Source organism: Lampris incognitus, chromosome 2, assembly GCF_029633865.1.
Source record: "Lampris incognitus isolate fLamInc1 chromosome 2, fLamInc1.hap2, whole genome shotgun sequence".
NCBI lineage: Eukaryota > Metazoa > Chordata > Actinopteri > Lampriformes > Lampridae > Lampris > Lampris incognitus.
The window spans coordinates 21,996,133-22,019,560 of NC_079212.1; the positions used below are offsets into that span (position 1 = coordinate 21,996,133).

General features: G+C 44.8%; 1 protein-coding gene across 2 annotated transcripts in view; it reads right to left on the reverse strand.

Annotated features, from left to right (window-relative positions):
* Positions 1-17,564, reverse strand: part of arhgef25a (Rho guanine nucleotide exchange factor (GEF) 25a) — a 59,741-nt gene extending 42,177 nt beyond the window's left edge. Inside the window, exons 1-2 of one of the 2 annotated variants that reach the window (XM_056272843.1) lie at positions 17,293-17,564; positions 15,353-15,485 (exon numbers count right to left, since the gene is read on the reverse strand). In XM_056272843.1, the coding sequence (XP_056128818.1) occupies positions 15,353-15,485; positions 17,293-17,388 (229 nt within the window). In that variant the 5' untranslated portion in view covers positions 17,389-17,564. The remainder of the gene's footprint in view (positions 1-15,352; positions 15,486-17,292) is intronic. The other variant, XM_056272844.1, reaches the window with a different exon arrangement.
* Positions 17,565-23,428: the final 5,864 nt, after the last annotated feature.

The following is a 23,428-nucleotide window of genomic DNA, read 5'->3' on the forward strand; positions in this document are numbered from 1 at the left end:
CCTCCCCTTCAAGAAGACTTACAATCACTAAATCAGCCGCAAGTGTGAATATGTGTCTGTTGGTATGGTTGCTGCGACAGTCATTAGTGTACAAGATGTAGAGTAACGGGAAGAGACAACAGCCCTGAGGGGAACCGGTTGAAGATTACAGCTGATTGGAAAAGGAGCCATTAACCCTCACACACTGGGACCTATCTGTCAAGAAGTCCAGTATCCAGCCAACTAGATTAAGATCCAGTTTGAAGAGATGAATTAGCTTTTCTGCTAACAGATGTGGCTGGACCGTGTTAAAGGCCGAGGAGAAATCTATAAACAACCGCCTGGCAGGAGCATTTGTCCCCTCAAGATGGTGGTACAGAACATTTAAAAGTCTCCACCTACGATAAACCCTCGTTTTTAATGAGCTTCTCGAATATCGTCATGATTAGAGAAGTCAGCGCTACCGGCCTATAGTCATTTAACGTCACAGGGATTTTAGACTTGGCAACCGGTGCAACTGTGGAATGTTTCCATAATTTAGGCAGCCTCTGTTGCTGAAGGGATAGCGGGGAAATAGTGGGAAATATTCCACGCAACCGTTCAGCACAGGTTTTAAGCCATAGGGCAGGGACAGAAAAAAGAGGGCGACAGAGACATTATCTTGTCAGTGAGCCTGCTCTTGGCTGGATGTGACAGGGAGTCCGGCGTCTTGTATACCATGTCAACAAACGGGTGGGACTTTGGATGGCGTGCGCACGGCTCTTGTTGTTAATACATACTATCATGCCACCCGCTGCTCTCGCTCAGCCACAATATTCTAATGGACCGCTGCTTGTTGCTGCTGCAATTCACAGCAAGCAAGTGGCGCAGAGAGAGGGAGAAGGAGGGAGAGCAAGGGGGGGAAGAGAAAGAGAGAAGGGGGGGCGGGTGGGGTGGGGGATTACCGCTGTTTTGTTCAGTTCTTTCTGTTTGGGGTAAGAGAACGTTTCAGAGTGGCTTGGACCCCCCCCCCCCCCCGCTATGTCTCATCCAGCCACACGCAGCACATACGTATCTAACACACTCGCTGGGATGAGCACAGCCACAGTCCATGTCCCACACACCCCCGGTGCCTCTCTCTCTCTCTCTCTCTCTCTCTCTCTCTCTCTCTCTCTCTCTCTCTCTCTCTCTCTCTCTCTCTCGCTCTTCCTCCATTTTTAAATAGAGAAATGTATGTTGCTTGTTTCCTCTCTTGTTCCTCACTGCACAGCCATCTGTAGAGAGTATTTGCGGTGTCCGTTTTTGTCTATGTGTGTGTGTGTGTGTGTGTGTGTGTGTGAGACACCCACATCTGTTGCTTCAGCTGGAGGCAAGTGTGAGGAACGTCGCTCTGCACACTTAAGCCATTAACACATGCTAAGAGAAATAGACGGGGAGATAAGGGAGACGTGGGCGGACATGTAAGCAAATGTGGAGAAGAGGAAAGCCAGGAAATGCGGAGCAAGAAAGCAGAGGCATCAAATGGAAAGGGGGAGTGAGGGGTGGGTGTGTGTGTGTGTGTGTGTGTGTGTGTGTGTGTGCGGTAGGGGGAAGGAGACAGAGTGGAGACCGTCAATAACTTTTGTTTGTTGCAGTTGTTGCTTCAGCTCAGCATGATCAACAAACACATACATACACAAACACACGGACAAAAGTTACACGCACACATATACACACACATATATACACAAACAAACAAGCAAACATAGACAAAAACGGACTCAAGTCAGCTGTTTACCAATGTGAGCCCAAACACGGTGTTACTTGGATGTATAATTATTTACTACACAGCTGAGAGTCAACAGCTGATATTGGTGTGTGTGTGTGTGTGTGTGTGTGTGTGTTTGCGTGTGTGCGTGTGTGCGCGTGTGTGCGTGTGTGTTGCCGTAGGTGGGTGGGTGTCACACTGACCTCTGACTCGGGCATAGCAGCAGCCACACTTGGCCAGGACTTTACGGAACAAATGTTGGCAGCCGCAGCCCCGGTGATGGTGGTGATGATGGTGGTGGTCCCCTTCATGCTGTACCCTTCTGGATAGTTGGACCACCAGCAGGGGTGGGCATGGCCCGTCTCTCTCTCGTTCTCTCTCTTTCTCACTCTCACTTACTCACTCACGCACACACTCACACAAGTAGTGGTTTGCCGGGGGGGGGGAGTGGGGGTTGAGGGGGTGATCCTGAAAGCCTTAATTCCAATGAGATGTCAGTAGAGCCCCCCTCAGTCGATGACAGAGAGAGAGAGAAAGAGAGCGAGAGAAAGAGAGAGCAAGAGAGAGAGAGTAAAGTCCCACATCCAGAAGCAACTCAAGAACCAGTTTGTGAAAAACAGAAGCAGCTCGGGAGAAATCCACAATCGGCAAGTAGAAAACAAAACAACAAAAAAACAGCCAAGGGAAAAACTCCAGCCCGCTTATCATGAGGTGATTCTATTCCCCTCGCCCGCTCTCGCTCTCTCTCGATCTCACTCTCTCTCTTCTCTCTCTCTCTCGCTCTCTTGCTCTCTCTCTCTCTACGTCTGTCTCGCTCTTTCTCTCTCTGTCTCTCCCTATCTCTACACTTTTTTCTTTAACTGCTGAGCTCTTGCCTCTGTGAACTGCCTGGTCAAATGACAGACTGGAGACTGCTTTGGAGAGGGGGGAGAGGGGGGGGGAGGGGAGAGGGAGAGAGAGAGAGAGAGAGAGAGAGAGAGAGAGAGAGAGAGAGAGAGAGAGAGAGAGAGAGAGTGAGTAGTGAGTGAGTGAGTGAGTGAGTGAGAGAGAGAGTGAGTCAGTGAGTGAGAGAGAGAGAGAGAGAGAGAGAGAGAGAGAGAGAGAGAGAGAGAGAGAGAGAGAGAGAGAGTGAGTGAGTGAGTGTGTGAGTGAGTGAGAGAGAGAGAGATAGACAGAGAAAGGAGGGGGTGAGAGGGGTGGAGTCTGCAGCTTTAGTTGCCGGCTATTCCAGGATAAGGTTCCCACTCCCCTTATTTTCTTGCTTCCTGTCCCCTCCTGTTTCTCTCCTCTCCCCCCTCTCAGCTGTTTTCTTTCTTCCTCGCCTCTCTTGCTCTTCTCCTCTGTTGGTCGTGCCTTGGTTTCTGCTCGTCTTATCCTCTTTTCTACATGGTTGGGTTTCACTTTGGCATGAGTAACACTTACAAGGACTCGTGGAAATCCGACACTTGTGCCAGATGAAATGCCGTCCTGTCTCGTGTCGACTCAAAGCTCACCCTGGGGAGAAGAGCACCAGAGTCCATAGCGAAACATGCTGTACAGATGAGGGGCTGTGATAGGATGAAGGTGTCACGCCATTTCTAGCATCATCAACGCATTGTGTAAGAGGGTTATTATTATTATTGCTATTATCATTATCATTATTATTATTATTACTTTTATCATTATTATTATTAATATTACTATTATTATTTACCTGCTTAAGCCTAAGAGTGTGCGCTTTCTCAATGGGACACAGCGGGCTTCCCTAGCTGGGCCATCCCCGTATTGACTTTTGCGTTCGTTTATGATAGAGGGGGCCAGCAAAGAGACAGACACTTTTTTTTCCATGGAGCTGGAGGGTTCAGATTTCACAAGGTTGGTATTCTTTGTGTGTGTCCACATCTGTGTGCGCTTGTATGTTTGCATGTATGAGGATGTACGCATGCATGCAAGCATGCCAGTGTGTGTGTGTATGTGTGTGTGTGTGTGTGTGTCATTCAGCCCAACATCTCAACATATAATGGGGGAGGAGGCTGGGGAGTGGAACCAAGGGGACCTCTGGAGTCCAGAACGGCTCATAATAAATCTTATAAAACTAATCACAAACCAAAATCCTGAGCTGTGAGTCTGGGACATCCCACTTCAAATCGCTCAACTGCCCTCCTTATGAAATAGTGTATGATAGAGCTTGTATTGTTGCGCATGTGCCTGTGCAAGGGTGCATGCATACATGCCCGCATGCATGTGTGCATGTGCATGTGTGCGTGCTTATGTGTGTGTACGAAGTAGTGAGCGTTCAAATAATTAGACAGTGCATACATGGGCATTCACGTCCAGCAGTAGACACCAGCATGCATATCTTACTAGGGGTGTGTGTGTGTGTGACCCTTGAGGTCAACAGCCAGCCAGTCAACCAGCCATCCAGGCAGTCAGCCAGCCACCTAGGCAGCCAGCCAACTCAGCAGGCAGACAGCGCTATAGAAACAATTCACTACTCACATACAGCTTACACCCCCAATACACAATACACACACAGCCTCATGTGTCCAATACTATTGTCCAATCACTCATTCATTCAACAAAAAGAGTAAACCTGCTTTTCTGAGGTATTTAGATAAAGTACTGTCTTTATGCATGCTCCATAATCCAGGTAAGGAAATCACAGAAAGCTGAATCAGTTCATCTGGACACAACATTTAGTGGGAGAAATGTTTCATCACTCATTTAAGTGACTTCTTCAGTCTCAGCTGACTGCAGGTATCCCCCAACCTCATAAACAGCACAGCTGCATAACATAATGCATTTAACCAGTCTATACGACTGGTTAAATGCATATGAAAATCGACAGATAAAGTACTGGTTAGATAAAGTACTGGTTAGATAAAGTACTGGTTAAATGCATATGAAAATCGACAGATAAAGTACTGTTGATAAAGTACTGGTTAGATAAAGTACTGGTTAGATAAAGTACTGGTTAAATGCATATGATAATCAACAGATAAAGTACTGTTGTCAAATGCTTCTCTGTGGCAGCCATGATAGGCTACCTCGTTTGTCCCTTGTTCTCACTGTAAAAAAAAAAAAAAGAAAAAAGTCCATCCATCCATCCATTATCCAAGCCGCTTATCCTGATTAGGGTCGCGGGATGCTGGAGCCTATTCCAGCAGTCATTAGGCGGCAGGCGGGGAGACACCCCGGACAGGCTGCCAGGCCATCACAGGACTGACACATTCACACCTAGAGACAATGTATTATGGCCGATTCACCTGACCTACATGTCTCTGGACTCTGGGAGGAAACCGGAGCACCCGAAGGAAGTCGAATGTAGATGCTGAAATAAAAGCTTTGGATTCCTTTCCTTTTAATCATTTTCAAATCATGTACGCTTCTAGTAAAACAGACGGAGACAACTGTACCATACTTAGACCTGTGCATTACATCAGACCAGACTGAATGTGTTCAGCCATAAATTATGAGTAATCAACGTTCCTTGCAGATGAGGTCAGACCGTATGTTGATACGGCAAGCTACTGCGAGGAAACTTCTCACAGCATAATCAACACTACTGTGGTGAGTTCATCGCTACCGGACATGGCATGTCTTAAGACTCAATCCATTTTTTTTTTATGTACCAGAAAACAGTATTTTCTTAGGCCTGGAACGGTATGACTCAGAATGGTGTGTGAGCTCATCCCACTTTTCTCCACGTGTCACACCACAATCCTTTCAGTCAGACATCCCACTCTCTGGAGTTCACCACCTGATTACTGCAGCAAAAGGTAAAGGAAACTGCTTCCGGGCCCTTCCTGGATTCACTGAGGGAAATGAGAGAAGCCTTAGTATTGTCTAGGACACAACACAAATATAAACACACACACAGGCATGCTGTCCTGTCAAGTGTTGTGAGGTTTGGCGGGGCTGTCTCCCTACTATCCATCTCTCCACAGTGATGGGGTGGTGGCAGAGTGCTGTCAGTGTGTTCCTGCTCTCTCCAGGAAACACTCGGAGCAAAGCGGAGGAGCCGGGCTGCCTCACCCATTAACCACACATCATACAGTACACACACAGACACATACTGTAGATACACCTGGTATGCTTCACTCTTTCCATCCCTCTTTTCATTTCTAAAGTCTCTCTCTCTCTCTCTCTCTCACACACACACACACACACACACACACACACACACACACACACACACACACACACACACACACACTCTCTATCTGTCTATCTGTCTCTGTCTCTCTCTCTCTCTCTTTCTCTCTCTCTCTCTCTCCGTCACACATATATGCATAGGTACAGATGCACAGACAAATAAACACATTATTGCACATACATAGGCTCACACACACACACACACACACACACACACACACACACACATATATATATATATATATATATATATATATATATATATATAGCATTTTTTTTCGGAAACCGTCAATGGTGTTGATAAAAGTGCTCAACAAATGAGGAGTGGATTACAATATAGATGTAGGGAAAAAAACTTTTAATACATAGCAGCACAAACTTGTTTCATGCGTTGCGCACTCATCAGCTGCATATATATATATATATATATATATATATATATATATATATATATAGCCATCCATCCATTATCTTAACCGCTTATATATATACGTATGAGCATTGCCACTCACAACCAAATCTGCAAATGCCTACAGATAGATACAGACTGTATAGAGAAAGTGAATTCTAAGTCTCCTCTACTCCCCTCTCCATCCCTGCCTCCATTCATATCTCCCTTTCTTGCCTTTAATGAATGCTAACCGACAGTGATTGAAGGAGCAATTCTCCAGAGTAATTACGAGCAATGCTGATGAATTTGTCTGCTCGGCCAATGCTGAAACGGCTGCCAGCACTGCATGGGAACAGGAGCAAAATCTGACAAGGACCTACCCCGGCGGACGCAACGGCGGGATGAAGGGTTGAAAAGAAATAAAAGGAAATGGAGATTTTCACTGGGACAAGAATGCAAGGATAATACGTACGTGGCTAATTGAGAGCGTGTCTGCACAAGGTTTCTGGACACGCCTTGACTTGACACATCAGGGATAATGGAGAGTAACTGCTCTTGAGACATATTCAAAATCCATGCAAGGAATGCAGAAGAGGTTTCCCATGTATTGTTAAGCAGCTGCTGGGTTGCGGTTTGGCAAGAGCTCCAGTAGGAGGCGCTTGTACCTGTTGCTTGAAGTTGCTTGGGACCACTGGGAACACTGGCTCACTCAGTTCACACCACTGTTCAAAAGCATAGCAAAACATAGAAAGAGAAGGTTTTCCTTCCACCTCAGTTTGCACCAGCACTGTCAGTAGTAACAGCATTACACATTTCTGAACTGAGGAACACACTGATATTATCATAATCATATCCAGACTAATAACACAACATGAGGGGAATGACAACAGAACGCAAACAACCCTTCAAATGCACTCGATGGTGTTTATAACATGTGGTGATGTCTGTGTGACGGCAAGTGCTGAGTGACGCTCACGCTTATGTTTGTCCACATCAGCCCTGCGGCCCCGAAGTCCGTCATTCTCTCAATGAACGGTGGAACAAATGAACGAATGAACATTGATTTTGGCCCAGCAGACATGTACACAGCCGTGAATCTCAAAAGAAATATGGAAAAAAATGCCCCTACACGTGAGTTGAGGCGTGCACTAACGCCCGTGCATCTCTCTCTCTCTCTCCCCCTCTCTCCCAACCCATCTCCTGAGCTGATGTGCACATTATACATGATGTGCCCACACATGTATGGCCATGCAGAAACACAGAGGCGGAGAAATTAGTACTGGACTATTGTGGGTGAGGACTGGAAAACTCTATATGTGCACACTTGCAACTGGACTGAGTGGCTTTTGTGCCAAAGCTATGCCAGGGATTGATGTCTTTGTTTTAGCACTTTTCCATAGGAGCCAAACCAGCCTAACAGAGAGAGGGCATCATTTATCAACCCTGTTTAGCAGACAGCCAATCACTTTTAGGGGGCGATTTGTTATCGGGATCATGGATGTGATTTATGAATGTCTTACCACCGTTGCTATAGCAGGGAATATAAATTGTTTGACAGTTGTGTGCCAATATCTACCGAGTCGATACCCCCCCCCTTGCACATACATGCACAATTTACTCGGCATAATTTGTAACCAAAGTTTTTTGTGGTGAAGTGCTCTGAATAGTGATACCGTAGACGCAATACGCACCCTGCTGGAACAAACTCATCTATTATGCATGGTGTTTTTAAACGTGAGCTTTACTCCAAGTGCCAGGGGAAGAGGGTGACTGGGTAATGCACCTGGAAACGGGCAAATTCTCTGAACTGGTAGGACACACACACATGCAGGGGAAAAGCTATAAGAAACTGTCAGAGATACAGTTGCTCTGTACACAGTGCACTCCCAAACCACCCACGAACCACAAGCCTCTCTTCGCCCCCAACAGCCAGCTGAAATCCTGCCAAAAAAATGCTCACTTAGACTTCATTTTCCTTTCCCCCACTCCCTTGCTTTTCTCTCCTTCATGCATTCACTCTCACTGAATTCATTCTCTTTCTCCGTCTCTCGCTCTTTGCCACGTACACAACATACACAAGGATGCACACAAACACTCACATACACTCTCTCCTTCTCTCTCACTACCTTTCTCTCTTTTTTGCATCTCTCTCTCTCTTTCTGTCTTCCTTTCCAAACTGAGGGCCAATTAAGGCAAACTGCCATTCTGGACATATCAGTGTGAGGGGGAGGGTTTGGCAGAAGTCCCATTGCGGAGCTGGAGCTGCATGGTGACTCCTCTGTTCTCCCCTGCTCCTCCCTGATCTGCTGTCTGCACGGAGCTGCTGTGTTTACCAGCCTGTCCAACTGGACGCAGCAGCAAACCACACTGCCACTTGCACAAAAGGGCCGACATGCCTCTCTCTGTTACTCACCCCGTATCGTGTGTTTGTATATGAGTGTGTGAGTGTATTTGTACCATTCCATGCCTCCCACTGCTGTACCTCGCCGTGCAGAGCAGCCCTCAGCCAGCAGGAACTCTACAGTACACGGGGGAGCGGTATTGCCACCCGCAGTTTTCTCAAAACACCCAAAACTCACGCACCACCCACACACACAAACACAATGACACTGGTTTCATGCCCATGCACATACACAGACACACACATACATGTGCACATATTTAAAAAAAACACACACAAATGTGAAATCCCTGACAGTATCCAGCCTTTCCACATCCAGTAAATCTCCTTCCACGCCAGCGGGTGTTATAAACTTACTTTGACTGGGGACTGTCGATGGTCAGAACTTCCCTCCTCTACCTGACCCAAGATTAGCGACTCACTCCCACGTCTCCCGTATCTATCTGGGGCTTGACTGTGAATGCTACACATCCCTGCATGCCAGAAGAGAGGTTATGGGGCTGACAACCATTTAAGTCCGAGCTGAAATGCCTCCCCGAAGAGGAAAAAGGCAGCTAAATAAATGCATGCTTTTCATTCTCCAGATATTACAGGATGATTATATCCGGAGAATTTCCATTCAGCTTCGCTGAGTGGTGTATGTGTCTGTGCTTGTGTGTGTGTGTGTGTGTGTGTGTGTGTGTGTGTGTGTGTGTGTGTGTGTGTGTGTGTGTGTGTGTGCAGGGGTTAAAGTGGGATTTGGTAAGTGGGGGATCTCTGTATTAGAGAATTGGGCAAAAGTGATAGGTAGCTAGCTAACGTTAGGCTAGCTAACCACTGGTCCAGTAGTCCCGACGTTAGCATTGTTAGCTAATAATAGCTACCGGTAGCTAACGTTTGCTAGCTAGTTAGTTATTTGAATGAAAATATTGCATGGCCAGAGCTAAGGTTGGACAAACATAACTAGCTAGCTACCGGTAACGTTACCGGACGCTACCGATAGTTAGCTTGCCTAGCAGCATTCAAACAACTAGCCAGCAACGTCAGCAACTAGCTAGCAACGTTACCGGGTGGAAGATAGCTAGTTAGCTAGCTAGCTAACGTTACGTTCGCTAACGTTAGTTGCTTGAATGAAAACCACAGCAGAGCTAGACAAAACTATTGGAAATACTATTGGAAATACACTGAAGATACTCACTCTTTATGCCCCCCAATCCAAGATAATAGTGCAGGTAGCAGGTTGACGCTCTCTCGAGTCTTGTCTGCCTGGTGCGGTGAACTGACCCTGACCCGTGAGTGTGAAGCCAGTCTCCTTTGATGTCAAGTCTGGTGAAGCCAGACAGCAGGCGGGTGCGGGTCACGTGAGGACACGATATCATTCAAACTTTTAGAAAAAGTAAAGTAGTATAAAAATAGAAGAACGACTTTATTTGCGATTTATTTTGTAATGCTTGTGAATTGGCTGCATCATGTTTTTTGTTTTAAATTTTACTGTGACAAAAAGGTTGAAATTACTCCGGTCTACAGAGTGCTGGATCTCAGCTCCGGTTGACTTGGGGGAGGAGGGGAAGTGCCGGTGTCGGGATCCGGGTAGCTCCGGCCCACTTTAATCACTGTGTGTGTGTGTGTGTGTGTGTGTGTGTGTGTGTGTGTGTGTGTGTGTGTGTGTGTGTGTGTGTGTGTGTGTGCGCGCGCGCGTGCATGCATGCGTGTGAGAGTTTCAGAGTACAAGAGCATGCATCAGTATGTGTGTGCATGCATATTTTTGGGTGTGTAACCCTCCAGCTGGTTCTTGCTGGTTCAATTGCCAACTGCGCCATGGAGCTGTGTGTCTGTGAAGATTTTCTGTGCCTATCCTGTTTTGCATTATTCAGCAAGCAGTATTTGACTCCATTTTCTAATTGGCTGAGGGCACACCCACAGTATTCTTTCTACTGGATTTGACACTGAGATCACACACACATACACATATACATATACACATACTACACACACTTAAACACACACTCACACGTATACGTACACACACGCATACACACACACACACACAAATGCATACAAATGCCAGTGCTAGGACACACACACACACAAACACACATGCACACGCACACGCACGCACACACACACACACACACACACACACACACACACACACACACACACACAGTGAAGACAGGTGAGGTGATGCTCCCACCTCTGGAGCATTTAGCACAAGATGTTTCTGCTCCAGGTTGATCTCTGCCCATTTAAGGTCACACACACAGTTCGGTACCAGGGTCCCCCTGGGTATAGCCCTTATCCTTGGAAGGCACACTCTCCCATCCTCTGATAAAACCACATATGGAGAAGAACATCACGAAGAACATCATTTTCCACATAGTTTAGCTATAAAGGATTTTATGAGTCTGCACACCAATGAGGCATACCACTCTTTTACTTGATACGTTTAATTCTCCAGCCAGCCTTGGATGGTGTTTTCTAAAGTATCTCTGTTTTATTTTACTCTTTGTGCATTGCTATTACTGCGGATAACCGCCCTCCTGTCATTTTTAACTCAAATTCTTTTTTGGGTTCTTTTGCTTTGATAATTGCCCTTTCTACTCCAGGACCATTAAACTTTTCCACACAAGTCATCTGTATCTCAGAAGTGCATGATGATGGAAAGCATTCCAGCCAAAATTGAAACCAAAGATTAAGGACATCAAATCTTGCATGTTGTTGCAAGACATCTCCTGTTTGATGAAGAAAAGGCGTCGGGCCGTGTTTTGCAAAGAGGGAGAAGGAACATGAAGTGCTCGATGCATTCTGACGCCACAAGTGTCAGTCACGACGACTGTAAATTAGTCAGGGGTTGAGTGTTTGTCAGCGAACGGAGAGAGCCAGCAGCTGACAAGCCAACAAACGAGGTGCGCCGGCACCTAATAAACCTCGCTGAATCTGTGTCTCGGTTGTTTTATGGGAGAAGATGTGGGCCAGAAACCCCAACTGGCCAGACGTATGCCGGTCTGAAAAAGGATAATTTGTTCACAATATATTTTACACACTGACTACTGACCTCCTAAAAGGAGAACATTGAAACCAGCCCCGGTGGTACATAATCTGCAGTGTTTTGTACGTCTGTTCAAAGTCAAAGCAAATGCCGAGTAAACCAGAACCTCCCATGTGTCCTTCCTGCAACAGACTCTAACAATAACAGCTAATGTGTCTCGGTGGCCTGAGCTCTGTGAGTAACAAAATATTACCATTTATTGTGTGTTTTTTAAGGTTTACTGCAAGTTGCATTGAAGGATGAAGTGTGTGTGTGTGTGTGTGTGTGTGTGTGTGTGTGTGTGTGTGTGCGCGCGCACGTGCTTGCACACACTGTGCATGTGGGTGCATTTGTGAGTCCAATACAGAACTACTACAGTTACCGGTGCAGAGCAACTGATGTGGACCTAATGTGCAGCCTGCAGGAGTCAACATCATAGCAGGGAGAGTGTGAGAACACCCATGGTCATCCATCACTGTTGGGTGTGTTACAAAACAGGGGGACTATATCAACATGTTGTCTGGGGAGGAAGATGCTATCAGAGAGAGGGCTGAAGTCTGGATAACAGAGGGGGAAGGATGGAATCTGGTGAGATTTGAGAAAAAAAATATGACCAGCAGGTGCTTCGAAGGAAAGGGAGCGGCGGAAAACGCAGAGATCAAATGGAGATCAGAGAAATGTAATGAGAAAAAAAGAGAGGTGGGCAATAACAAAGAAGAGGAGAGAGTTTCAATGAAAAAGAAGAGAAATGTGGTGTGCAAGGATGATGAGACAAGACGGGGAAAGTGGGAGTGATTGTCTTGTGGGTCCGGGGAAGCGCCTAGGTAGAAGGCGTTCTGTTTCTAATACATTACAGATGGCTCGTCGTAGCCGTCTTCACAAAGTCTTGAAAGCAGACCCTTCTCTCACTGTTGTCTCCTGTAGACACAGCGAGACATGGAAACAACACTGACCTCTGCCAGTCGTGCCACGGCACAATGCCAACACATGTTCTCTGATTCTCAGGCTCGAGGTGTAGCCACAACAATTATCCTCACTGTTTTAGCACACCATGACTGTCTTAAATGTCCCATGAAATTAGAGATGTATTTTCATTCTTGTTGCCTCTTTTATCTGCACTTTGATTGAAATCTATTTACCACTATGCTCCCGAAATTGAAGGTTGAACTGAAAATAGTCTCCATATCTCATTTTGCTTTTGTGTTTCTACAAGACTTGTGGTTTTCACTCCATGACAAATACGAGATTTTTCTACTTTTGTCATCCTGCACTTGCGGGTGTACACTAACAAAAAGGATCAATGAATAGGGCGTGAGATTGAGAGAAGATGAGTGATCCTTCAACACCAAACATGAAATTATCCAACCACATATATCCACGTTCTTCTAAAAATGCCCTGCGATTATTGACTGTTAGTCCACAACAGCCGATCACAAAATCCCACCTGATCGTTTCATTACATGGAGATCTTCAAATATGTCAAATTGTGGAAGTTCATGATACCCTAAATGCCATTTCATGGGATCTTTTTTTGTTTGTTTGTTTGGTTTTTTTTGTTTTTGGATTTTTTTCCCCCTTTTTCTCTCCAATTGTACTTGTCCAATTACCCCACTCTTCCGAGCCATCCCGGTCGCTGCTCCACCCCCTCTGCCAACCCGGGGAGGGCTGCAGACTACCACATGCATCCTCCGATACATGTGGAGTCGCCAGCCGCTTCTTTTCACCTGACAGTGAGGAGTTTCATCAGGGGGACGTAGTGCGTGGGAGGATCATGCTATTCCCCCCCCCAGTTCCCCCTCTCCCCCCCGAACAGGCGCCCTGACCGACCAGAGGACATGCTAGTGCAGCGACCAGGACACATACCCACATCTAGCTTCCCACCCACAGACATGGCCAATTGTGTCTGTAGGGACACCCGACCAAGCTGGAGGTAACACGGGGATTCGAACCCACAATCTCCGTGTTGGTAGGCAACGGAATAGACCGCTACACCACCCACATGCCCTATTTCATGGGATCTTTAACATACAAAATTGTTGCCGTGCTGATTGCATGTGGTGTTACAGACCTATAGAGAACCAGATGGGACAGTGTGAGGTCACATCCACATGATGCATATTCATAGTTGTACCTGTATACTTTGTTCGCAGTTTATTAGGGGCTCTTTATACATTTTTATGCGTATAAATATTTGTATGGTTTTCTTAGTTCACTAGGTTCTTTGTCCTCTGTAATGCCACGTCTTTACTTAAACGGTCAAGTAGGACACTTCCTGCACTCTTGTCTTGTTGATTTTCCATCTAATTTCCCTTCTAGATAAAAAATACAGACTGTGTTTAATCAGCTGAACAAAAGAGCCTGGCACAGGGACTGGGTCAGACAACCTCCCCTTAGGTCAGACTCCCTCCACATGGCCATGTATGATGCATTTCTGTTTTGTTTTGTTTTTTTGGGTTTTGTTTTTTTGCTTCTCTGAGCCATGGGCCAAGAGCTAGGATAATATTTGTATGCATTAGCTTTGCCAGCACAATCTATCCATGTTGAGCCATTATAGATAAGCATCACTGACAGCTTCCTCCACTGCCTCCCCCCCCCCACCCTGTACGCCACGTCAGGTTCTGCACAACAGCTAGTGGTCTGGCCACATGGTACACACCACCAACCATCCCATATATACACACGCTCCCCACTACCCCAAACCCAGGAACAGCTACAAAGCTCTTATTGTTCCACTGCAGTCAAGGAAAGTGGCAACACACGCTAAGCTTTCACTACTAAATCAGGATAACTGCAACCAATAGTGATTTTCTTGGGAAAAAAATGTCTAGGAGGAGTAGAGGGAGATGTTAGCCAGCTGAATGTGTTTTTGCCCCATCTGGAAACTGTTGTGTGTTGTGTGCATACACCGACATACAAACACAGGCTCTCTCTCTCTCTCTCTCTCTCTCTCTCTCTCTCTCTCTCTCTCTCTCTCTCTCTCTCTCTCTCTCTCTCTCTCTCTCTCTCTCTCTCTCTCTCTCTCGAGGGTCCAGCTAGCGTACAGTACATTACACGGGCCTGCCTCAGAGTAAAGTGATTAGCTGTTATCAGTGCTAATCAAGTGCATACAAAAAGGAGATTATTAGCAGCAAACCATCAAGACTCAGGTGACTCTAATCTGATATCCGCTTTGGAGTCATTATTATCTATCAGATAATAATGACTTATTATCTATCAGATAATAATGACCACTATCAGATATGGCAGCTGGAATTTGGGCACGACTTGAACCTGGTTCCCCATATGGCAGACATGTGCTAACACACTAAGCTAAAACCATGCCCTTTTGGCAGCATCTCACAGGGCAATTAAGACACTCGACCTCAGATTTCAGGTATGGCAATGGCTCATGGTAAAAAAAAAAGACCATTTCCTTCACTCAGCTAAAATTAGATATAGGGGCCGTAACGAACAAAAGTACCAAGCAGCAGTATTTTGTCACGTTAAAGTGATTGAGTGGTTGAACAGCTTGTTTTATTTTTGTCGCTGCGCAGAGAACCAAGGCCTTTCACACAAAGAGTCAAAGCCGAGCCTTGAAGTTTGTGTTTCGGTCAGGAGTTAATGAAACCCGTGAGCTCAGACTGGTTTGGCGAGGTCAGTGTTTGGACTAGCGTTCTGGGTTTGTGGAGACTGAGACAGTTTTCCACGGCTAAATTCAGCTGTTTCAGGTCTTACCTGTTCTTTCTCTTCTTTCTGAGTTATCTGTGGTGGCCTGCTCCCAGTCTAGGCCCTCTGCCTCCCACTGGTTTAGGACAGGACCCTTGCCCTCCTCACTCACCGGGGGGTCTTCTTCACCACCCTCTGTAAGCTGAGAACAGAGATGACTTGGTCAATGATGTGGACTTGCAATCCAGGAGGAAGAGTTGGTAAGGCTGAACAAAATTCTTGTTGTCACACAATCACTGACGGAGAGCTGTTATCTGTGGTTAAATTGCTCCTCAGCTCCTCACGTCCTTTGCTTGCCCCCTTCACACAATAAGGAAGAACATGGAAATTAACGTGAGGACTCAGTTTTTGCGTGAGTGCTGAGGTAGGAGGGCTTTTTCAGATTGCAGATCCAGACTTTACTCATCCTATGAATATATAAATATATTTATATATATATATATATATATATATATAAATGATATATATATGTATATCATTTTTATATATATATATATATATATATAAATGCAATCCATCCATCCATCCATCCTAGCAGCCAAACAACAAAAGGTTAATAAAGGCAGCCTGAGCTATCGCCCCTCTGTGAAGACAGAGCAATTATAATCACTTTTGGGTTTTACTGTAATCTGTCAGGAAGGAATTTCTTTTATCAAGATAGCCATTTTCAATAGAGGACAGAGATGTTTATACTGATGGGCACAGGTCTCTCTGTCTGACTCTGAATGCTGCTTGCTTGCATCACAAGTATATGTGATGCCATGTCACATACTCGCAACTTGGGATTCGAATAAGTTCTCATAAGCTGTGATGTTATCTTTCATGCAACATAGTGAATTTCCAGCCACGTCTAAAACCTGCAACAAAATGTTGTTGATATGGAGAATTATACTGATTATGAAGATATGCATCTGAGGAGCAGTATTTTAATGGCTTTTAAAGGGTGCGGTCCTCAGTAGATATTTAACATTAGCTAAAATTGAGGTGGCAGCCATCAACACATATCACCCTCCAACCCAACCAGAAACTAAATTACTGCACGAAATGGGAGTACTTTTAAAGTGGGCCTTTTTCCATTGTTATGGCTCCATATTTGCAGTCAATTACTCAAGAAATCTGTGACTTTTGATAGTTTTTAATAGGGTCATGCTGAGCATTTGTGCATTCAGAAGTGGCAGCACAGAGAGGGAGAGAGAAAAGGGCAAGGAAAAGAGAAAGAGAACAAGGGGGAGAGGGGAAGAGGGAAGGAGAGAGAATGCTATAAGTTTGCAGGGCTGCAGTGAAGTGTTAGGCCTGAATGAGTTTGTTTATGGTGAGATGTCTGCTCCCTGTGACTCGGAAACATTAGAGATTCCTCCCAAGCGCTGAAGAAAGACCACCTCTCTCCCTCTCTCTCTCTCTCTCTCTCTCTCTCTCTCTCTCTCTCTCTCTGTGTGTGTGTGTGTCTCTGTCTCTCTCTCCGAATATATCTCTCCCTCATGCCCTGTTTGTGACGTTTGACCCTTCCAGGATTATCCCAAGTTTAAAGCAATAATGTGAGATAAGTTTTGTCACACACCCTCTTCAATCTGATCTTGGTAATGTGTTGTATATTCTAATACCGATGAGTATATCTGATGCGACATGATGTGAGCCAGAGATTAGGTGGAGGCCATGTCAATTATGGCTCCAGGAAGCCCTCAGAAGAGCTCCCATCATTATTCTAAGTTGGAGATCAGTAAGTTGCATCTCCTCTGTCATCTCCTTCCACACATATTGATTTTTCTGCTTACATGAATGCCATTAGAGCATACTGCTATGTCTTCATTCCACTTCAAATGTTTAAAAAGAGATGTCCTACGTATGTCCATCGGACATTTGAAATTCTGAATTCTATTTTGATTTTAGTGCCTACATACACAAACAACAATTAAGACTGGAGTCAGCCCTGCAGAAAAGATGACACTCACCCACTGTTGACTGGGCATGGCCAAGGAAGTCAACATGTCAGCCATGGCTCCCAACATCTGGTCAGTGCGCCCCTGATTCTTCTGTAGAGCCTTCATTCTTCCACAAAATTTACAACAAAAAAAAAAAATATATATATATATATTAACTCTCTCTCTCTCTCTCTCTCTCTCTCTCTCACACACACACACACACACACACCTTAGCTGCTTTAAATCTTTCTCCTTCTGAAATCCTTCTCCTCTGCTGTTACAGCTTTTGGTCTCCTCCCCCAACACACTTTCGCTTGCTCAACGTCTGCCTCTCCCTATCCCTCGGTTTTCTGCTCCTCCACCTCCTCTCTCACAGGAAAGCTTGTTTTGTGAGTTTGGAGTGGAACCGCTGCAGCCTAACTCGCTCTGCCCTGACCCACGGGAACTATTCTGAACATGAAAAACTGATCCTGGAACAGGGGAGATGTCTGCTTCTAGATAGCTAGAGGATAGAGGCCCAAACTCTTCTCTCCTTTTTCCTGCCCACTCTCTTTACACTTTCTCCCACATAAAGGCATACAGGTGAACTGGCCCAGGTGTCCCCAGATCTAGTTTGGTCCACTGAGCATGTCCATGTGGTCCTCTCTATTCAAGTTTCCCTTGGAAATAATGATACAAGACTCCTTTGGACCTCCTTCTGCATGTTTGGTCGAGCCACTGTTTTCTCCAATTACATTCCTGTGATGAAAGAGTCTGTCATTTCCATCGCGTTCTTGTCTCTGAGTGTTGTTGAGTGTTGCATGACTTGACCATCTCACCCTTACTGAAATCCGCCTCTCTTGCTCTTCATTGGCTATAGAAGATCACCACTCCTCCCAAAAACTTCTCCTCCCTCTCTATCCATCCATCTCTTTTCTCTCATCTTTCTTCTTTTCCCCTCACCTTCTACATTTACCTCAGGCTACCTCTTTTTTAATCCCATCAGTTTCTTTTCTAGTCCACTCTATAGCTGTCCCAATGTTCAGTCTGGATCTGTGCCCCAGTCTCAGGCTGCGGTACATGGTCTGTATGAAGTCTTAAAGACTGGGGCAGCCCCAAATAAGGTATGAACACAGCCCAAGGAGCACGACTCCCTCTATTCAAGACGATGTCATGGATGGCACACACAACAAACACACTGATGGACTTCCACTGCTTAAGAAGTGTAATTAATAAAGTCAGGGCTTAACTTAGAAATTTGAGTGGCTTTTTATGGGAACATTAGTGAGAGCTCATTTGCCGTTAAAACAGTGAACGCTCGCCATGTGTTGCAAAGACTCGTAAAGACAGGTTTGCCCTCAGACAAGTTAGTGGAAAGTGCGTGAGATGGAAAGATGAATCTGAGCAAGTTTGTGTGTGTGTGTGTGTGTGTGTGTGTGTGTGTGTGTGTGTGTGTGTGTGTGTGTGTGTGTGTGTGCAAGCTCAGCACTGTCATAAATCCAACTCACATTTTTTTAATGTTTGGGCACCATACCTCCGCAAATTCCTTCATGTCTAGTATTAGCCTACACACAAGGTGAAGGTGAACAAAGAGAGGGATCATTCAGGCCACGGTAAGCAGTAAAGCAGAAATGTGAACACACTATCACATCAGCAAAACCATGGCTAGACAAAACTGATTAGCAATTAACACGGTCACTTCTACCATGAAGCTGCCCAGGATGAAAAAAACATCATCTAATAACAGTTAACCAATGTGCCAGTAATGTCAAAGGTCACATAGATAGATAGATAGATAGATAGATAGATAGATAGATAGATAGATAGATAGATAGATAGATAGATAGATAGATAGATAGATAGATAGATAGATAGATAGATAGATAGATAGATAGATAGATAGATACTTTATTGATCTGGAGGGAAAGTAAAGCGTCATTACAACTGATTTTACATAATCCAAAAGCACACAATATCAAAAATACACACAATAGAAGGAATATGTGCAGCGCCAGTGTTGCAAACTGTATGCACAAGCCAATATGTTGGCACACAAATTCCATATGTGTACAGATGATGTTAAAACTGCTCTTTTTAGGGCCTACTGTACTCCACTCTATACAGCCCACTTGTGGTGCAATTATAGCCAAGCAAAAATTAAAAAAGCTGCAGGTAGCATATAATGATGCATTTAGAATCTTGCTCAAGCTTCCAAGGTGGACAAGTACAAGTCATATGTTTGTGACTTAATATTCCCACTTTTCATGCTGTGTTGAGGAATTATGTGTACAAATTTATGTGTTGATTACTTGATTCTAAGAATGTAATTATAATGCTGTTAACTGAGCCTACACAATGTGACACCAGGTACTCCTCTTGTTTCTGGAAACATTGGAACAAATGTCTGTATAGCTTTTAACCATCATGGACTTGTGAACTGCTGTTTTTAGCTATATTTTTAAGTTCTTGTCTTGTGTTGTATTTCTTTGTGGTTGTCTTTAACATGGACCTACCTTTGTGTCTGAATAAAGTAAGATTTGATTTGATCAATATAAAGCAAAAACTACTGAGAATATACAAAATATAAAGAGCTACACTAAACTGAAGTACTTGGGGCCTATAAAACAAAAAATTTTAAATAAAGAGATGTATATTTATACATAACAGCAGGGTGGGTCAAGAGCATTGGTAGAAAAATAAAATAAAAATATTGCAGATGTATATTAAGAAAAAGATGCAGCAGCATGTTCACATGTGCAGTTATTGTGCAGTTATTTTATATCGCACATAATAGCAGCTGACACGTATATATTGAACATAATTAAGTAAATCAATAAATCTTATCTATAGCGGTACTGTAGTGGATATCTAGGTCTCCTTAAATTAAATCATTACAGTATGAGTGACTATATGCATTATTTGAATATTTAAAATGTAAAAATGACATTTAATGCTGTTGCTTCAGTGTCCACCTAGCATGCTGGGGTCAGTATTGTGACGCATTGTTCATGATGGCCAACAGTTTGGGGTCAGCATCCTCTTCTCTGACACCATTGCCAGAGAGTCCAGATACACTTCCCGCACAGCGCTGGCCTTCCTGACCAGCTTGTTCAGTCTGTTGGCATCTCCAGCTTTCACACCACTGCCCCAACTCACAACATTGAAGAAGATGGTGCCGGCCATCACAGACTGGTGGAACATCTGCAGCATCATACTGCAGACGTTAAAGGACCTGAGCCTCCACAGGAAGTAGACTCAGCTCTGGCCCTTCTTGCAGAGGGCCTTGATGTTCCCAGCCCACTCCAGCCTGTTGTCCATGTGAACTCCCACGTTTTTGTAGGAGCAAACCACATCAAATTAGTATACCGTTATATTTCTTCACTAATTATAACATTTTTTTATATGACACTGAAAATAAAAAGTTATCGAAAAAAGAAAAAAAAGACAACTGGACAGCTCCTGATGTTTAAACTATTGCATGCTCCAAAAGTCCAAATATAGGTTTTATATTGTTTTTGCAGGGTTTAATGTGTTTCATATTTTCATTATCACAATGATCATAAGTAGTTATCTGTTAAATGCTCCTCGGAAAGAAACAGTTGCTGTGTATATTTGCAGAAAGTGAAAGACACTGCTCATTGTAAGAAACAATGGGGTGAAGGTCTCACCTTCGACTTATTTGCACATTGATGCCACAGGGGGCTCTGTTTCTCACACAGCAAAACAGAGCCAGAGCCGCGGCGTTAACATTGTGACACAAATGAACTGAGCATTCATTCAGACTTACAAACTAGTCTGTGTCAAGGGGGAAGGGCAACCAATGCCCAACAACCACACCCTGTGCTCCTATCCCTGTTGGTGGTGACTGTTTTCCTCTTTAGTCATGGGTACATCTGAATCACTCCCCCAAAACAAATCACCCTCAGCGCAGAAGGTCATTGCAGCGTGTGTTGTCCATCCTTGTTGAGTTGGGGTGCACACACCCTCAGTTTCCAGTTCCCAGCATGATTTCGTCCCCCTCATCCAAAACCTTTGCCTGTGCATGGACAAATGTGGGTGTGCTTCCTCCAGCAGACCCGTTCTTATAAATTCTTCCGAACATGAGACTGAGCTATGGTTGCATGGAGGAGGACAGGGGTTAAGTCGTTCAATCACATGGCTGAAAAAAAAAGCGTAGCAGAGGTCCTCGGAGCTCAAGCCAAGCGATATTAAGACTGGCCCTGCAAAGACTGCCAAAGATCTAATATTAGCCCGGCACATGGCTGTCTTTAGAAACAGTTTTGCTGGCTAAACTTAGTTCCTCCCTTCTCATTCCTCTTGTCGGGTGCTTTTCCACTGCCACTGGCCTCTACGGGGTATCATGGTGGTTAGCGAGAGTTTAGACTGGAGCACAACCAACCCATCGCAGTGCAACACAACCTGAATGACTGCAAAGAATTTGAACAAGAAAATGAACATCATGGTCAAGAGAGGGAACATGGAGTGATATCAGGTTGTGGGAATGTGAGCAAAATGTTCTTTCTCACATATTTCAAAATAGCAGCCGTAAGTGAAGTCTCTGATTATCTTCGGGGGAAAAAATGTGATGACTGTTATTTTGCAAAGATTAAAACAAACCAACTGTTGGAGTGGAATGTGCTTTGCTGCCCTCATCTGGTGTGGATGGATCATTGTCTCCGTCTCTTGTGAAGGGTTGGTGAACAAAGATGATGGCTCATTTTCATACATGACCTTGGCGTATGGGTGCAATAAATGTGTCATGTCCGATCACTGAACGCATTATTAAACTCTGAACAACAGATTCTGAGTCTTCTCTCCCTCTGCGCTGGTTCATTCCACCTCACTCTCCCCCACACCCCTGTGCCAACATAACTTCCCTTTCCTCTCTCTCTCTCTCACTTCCTCTCAACCTCACTTCTGTTTTGGCCTCTCATAGGTCATAACTCACTTAATCTCTGAGTAGGCTTTGTTTTGGGTCTTCCTGTGCTTCAAATGGACGCGATCACCCCCCTTTTAACACAAGCCGGTAAATAGTCAAGAGCCTTTTCTCTGTCTTGGGTTTCCAAACATAGCCCTTTTTTGAGAGGCTGACGTCACGCCATGGGCGTGACTGCACGGGGACGCAGAGGGCCGTTCTGAAATAAGCAAGTACGTTTAATGGGATTAGGGGAGAAAGTGTTGATGGAGGTGTGCCAGCCTCAAATGGTTGGTATCAACAGTATATCTCTGCCTCTTTCTTAGCAAATCAGCCGCCATCAGCCTCAGGATAAACTGCTTTTAAAGAAGTATGTCATCCATCACAGTGACATACACCTGATGAATGTTCCCTAATAGTACTCATAGTATGTCAGTATTGCAGTATTGTGTACTAACATGTTTATAAAATTTTTCACTAATCCCACTCATACTCTCCTGTTAATCTGGAGCTATATATGAACGTTAAGTGGAGGGAATAGGTAACCGCAGGTACCCCCCCCCCCCGGGGCCAGGTAACACCCCGCCCCCACTGCCCATTTTGGCTGTGTGACGTAGGCTGTCTAAATATGTGGTTGGACTGAACCAAAGATAGATACAAAATACAACACCCCAAGCAAGTGTGCTCCTTTAGGTAGTCAGAAGGGGGCAGGCTATATCCCTATATGAGTTGTTGCATAACAGAAATAGAGAATATGCTGACTCTCCTTTTAAATGCCTGTTCTGTATTATACATGAGGTTGGAAATTCTGTTTTTACAAACCAGTTGCACAACCTGTTCATATTAGGCATGTGTGTGTGTGTGTGTGTGTGTGTGTGTGTGTGTGTGTGTGTGTGTGTGTGTGTGTGTGTGTGTGTGTGTGTGAGCTTGAATTTTTATCTTTGTGAGGACCAACTCGAGCTTTTAACCATCAGCGTGAGGACATGTTTTTGCAAAGTGAGGACATTCTGGCCGGTCCTCACTTCTTTAAGGGTCTGTTTTAGGATTAGGACTTGGGGTTAGGGTTAAGGTAAGAATTAGGACTAGGTTAAGGCTGGGGTAAGGATTAAGGTTAGGCGTGTAGTTCTGATGGCTCAGTTTAGGGTTGAGGGTTAAGGAATTAGTGTAGTCAATGAGGGGTCCTCACACAGGTAGACGTACACGAATGTCTGCGTGTGTGTGTGTGTGTTAGTGTGTTTGGTGTGTCAATGCGCAAACATTTGTTTACACTCA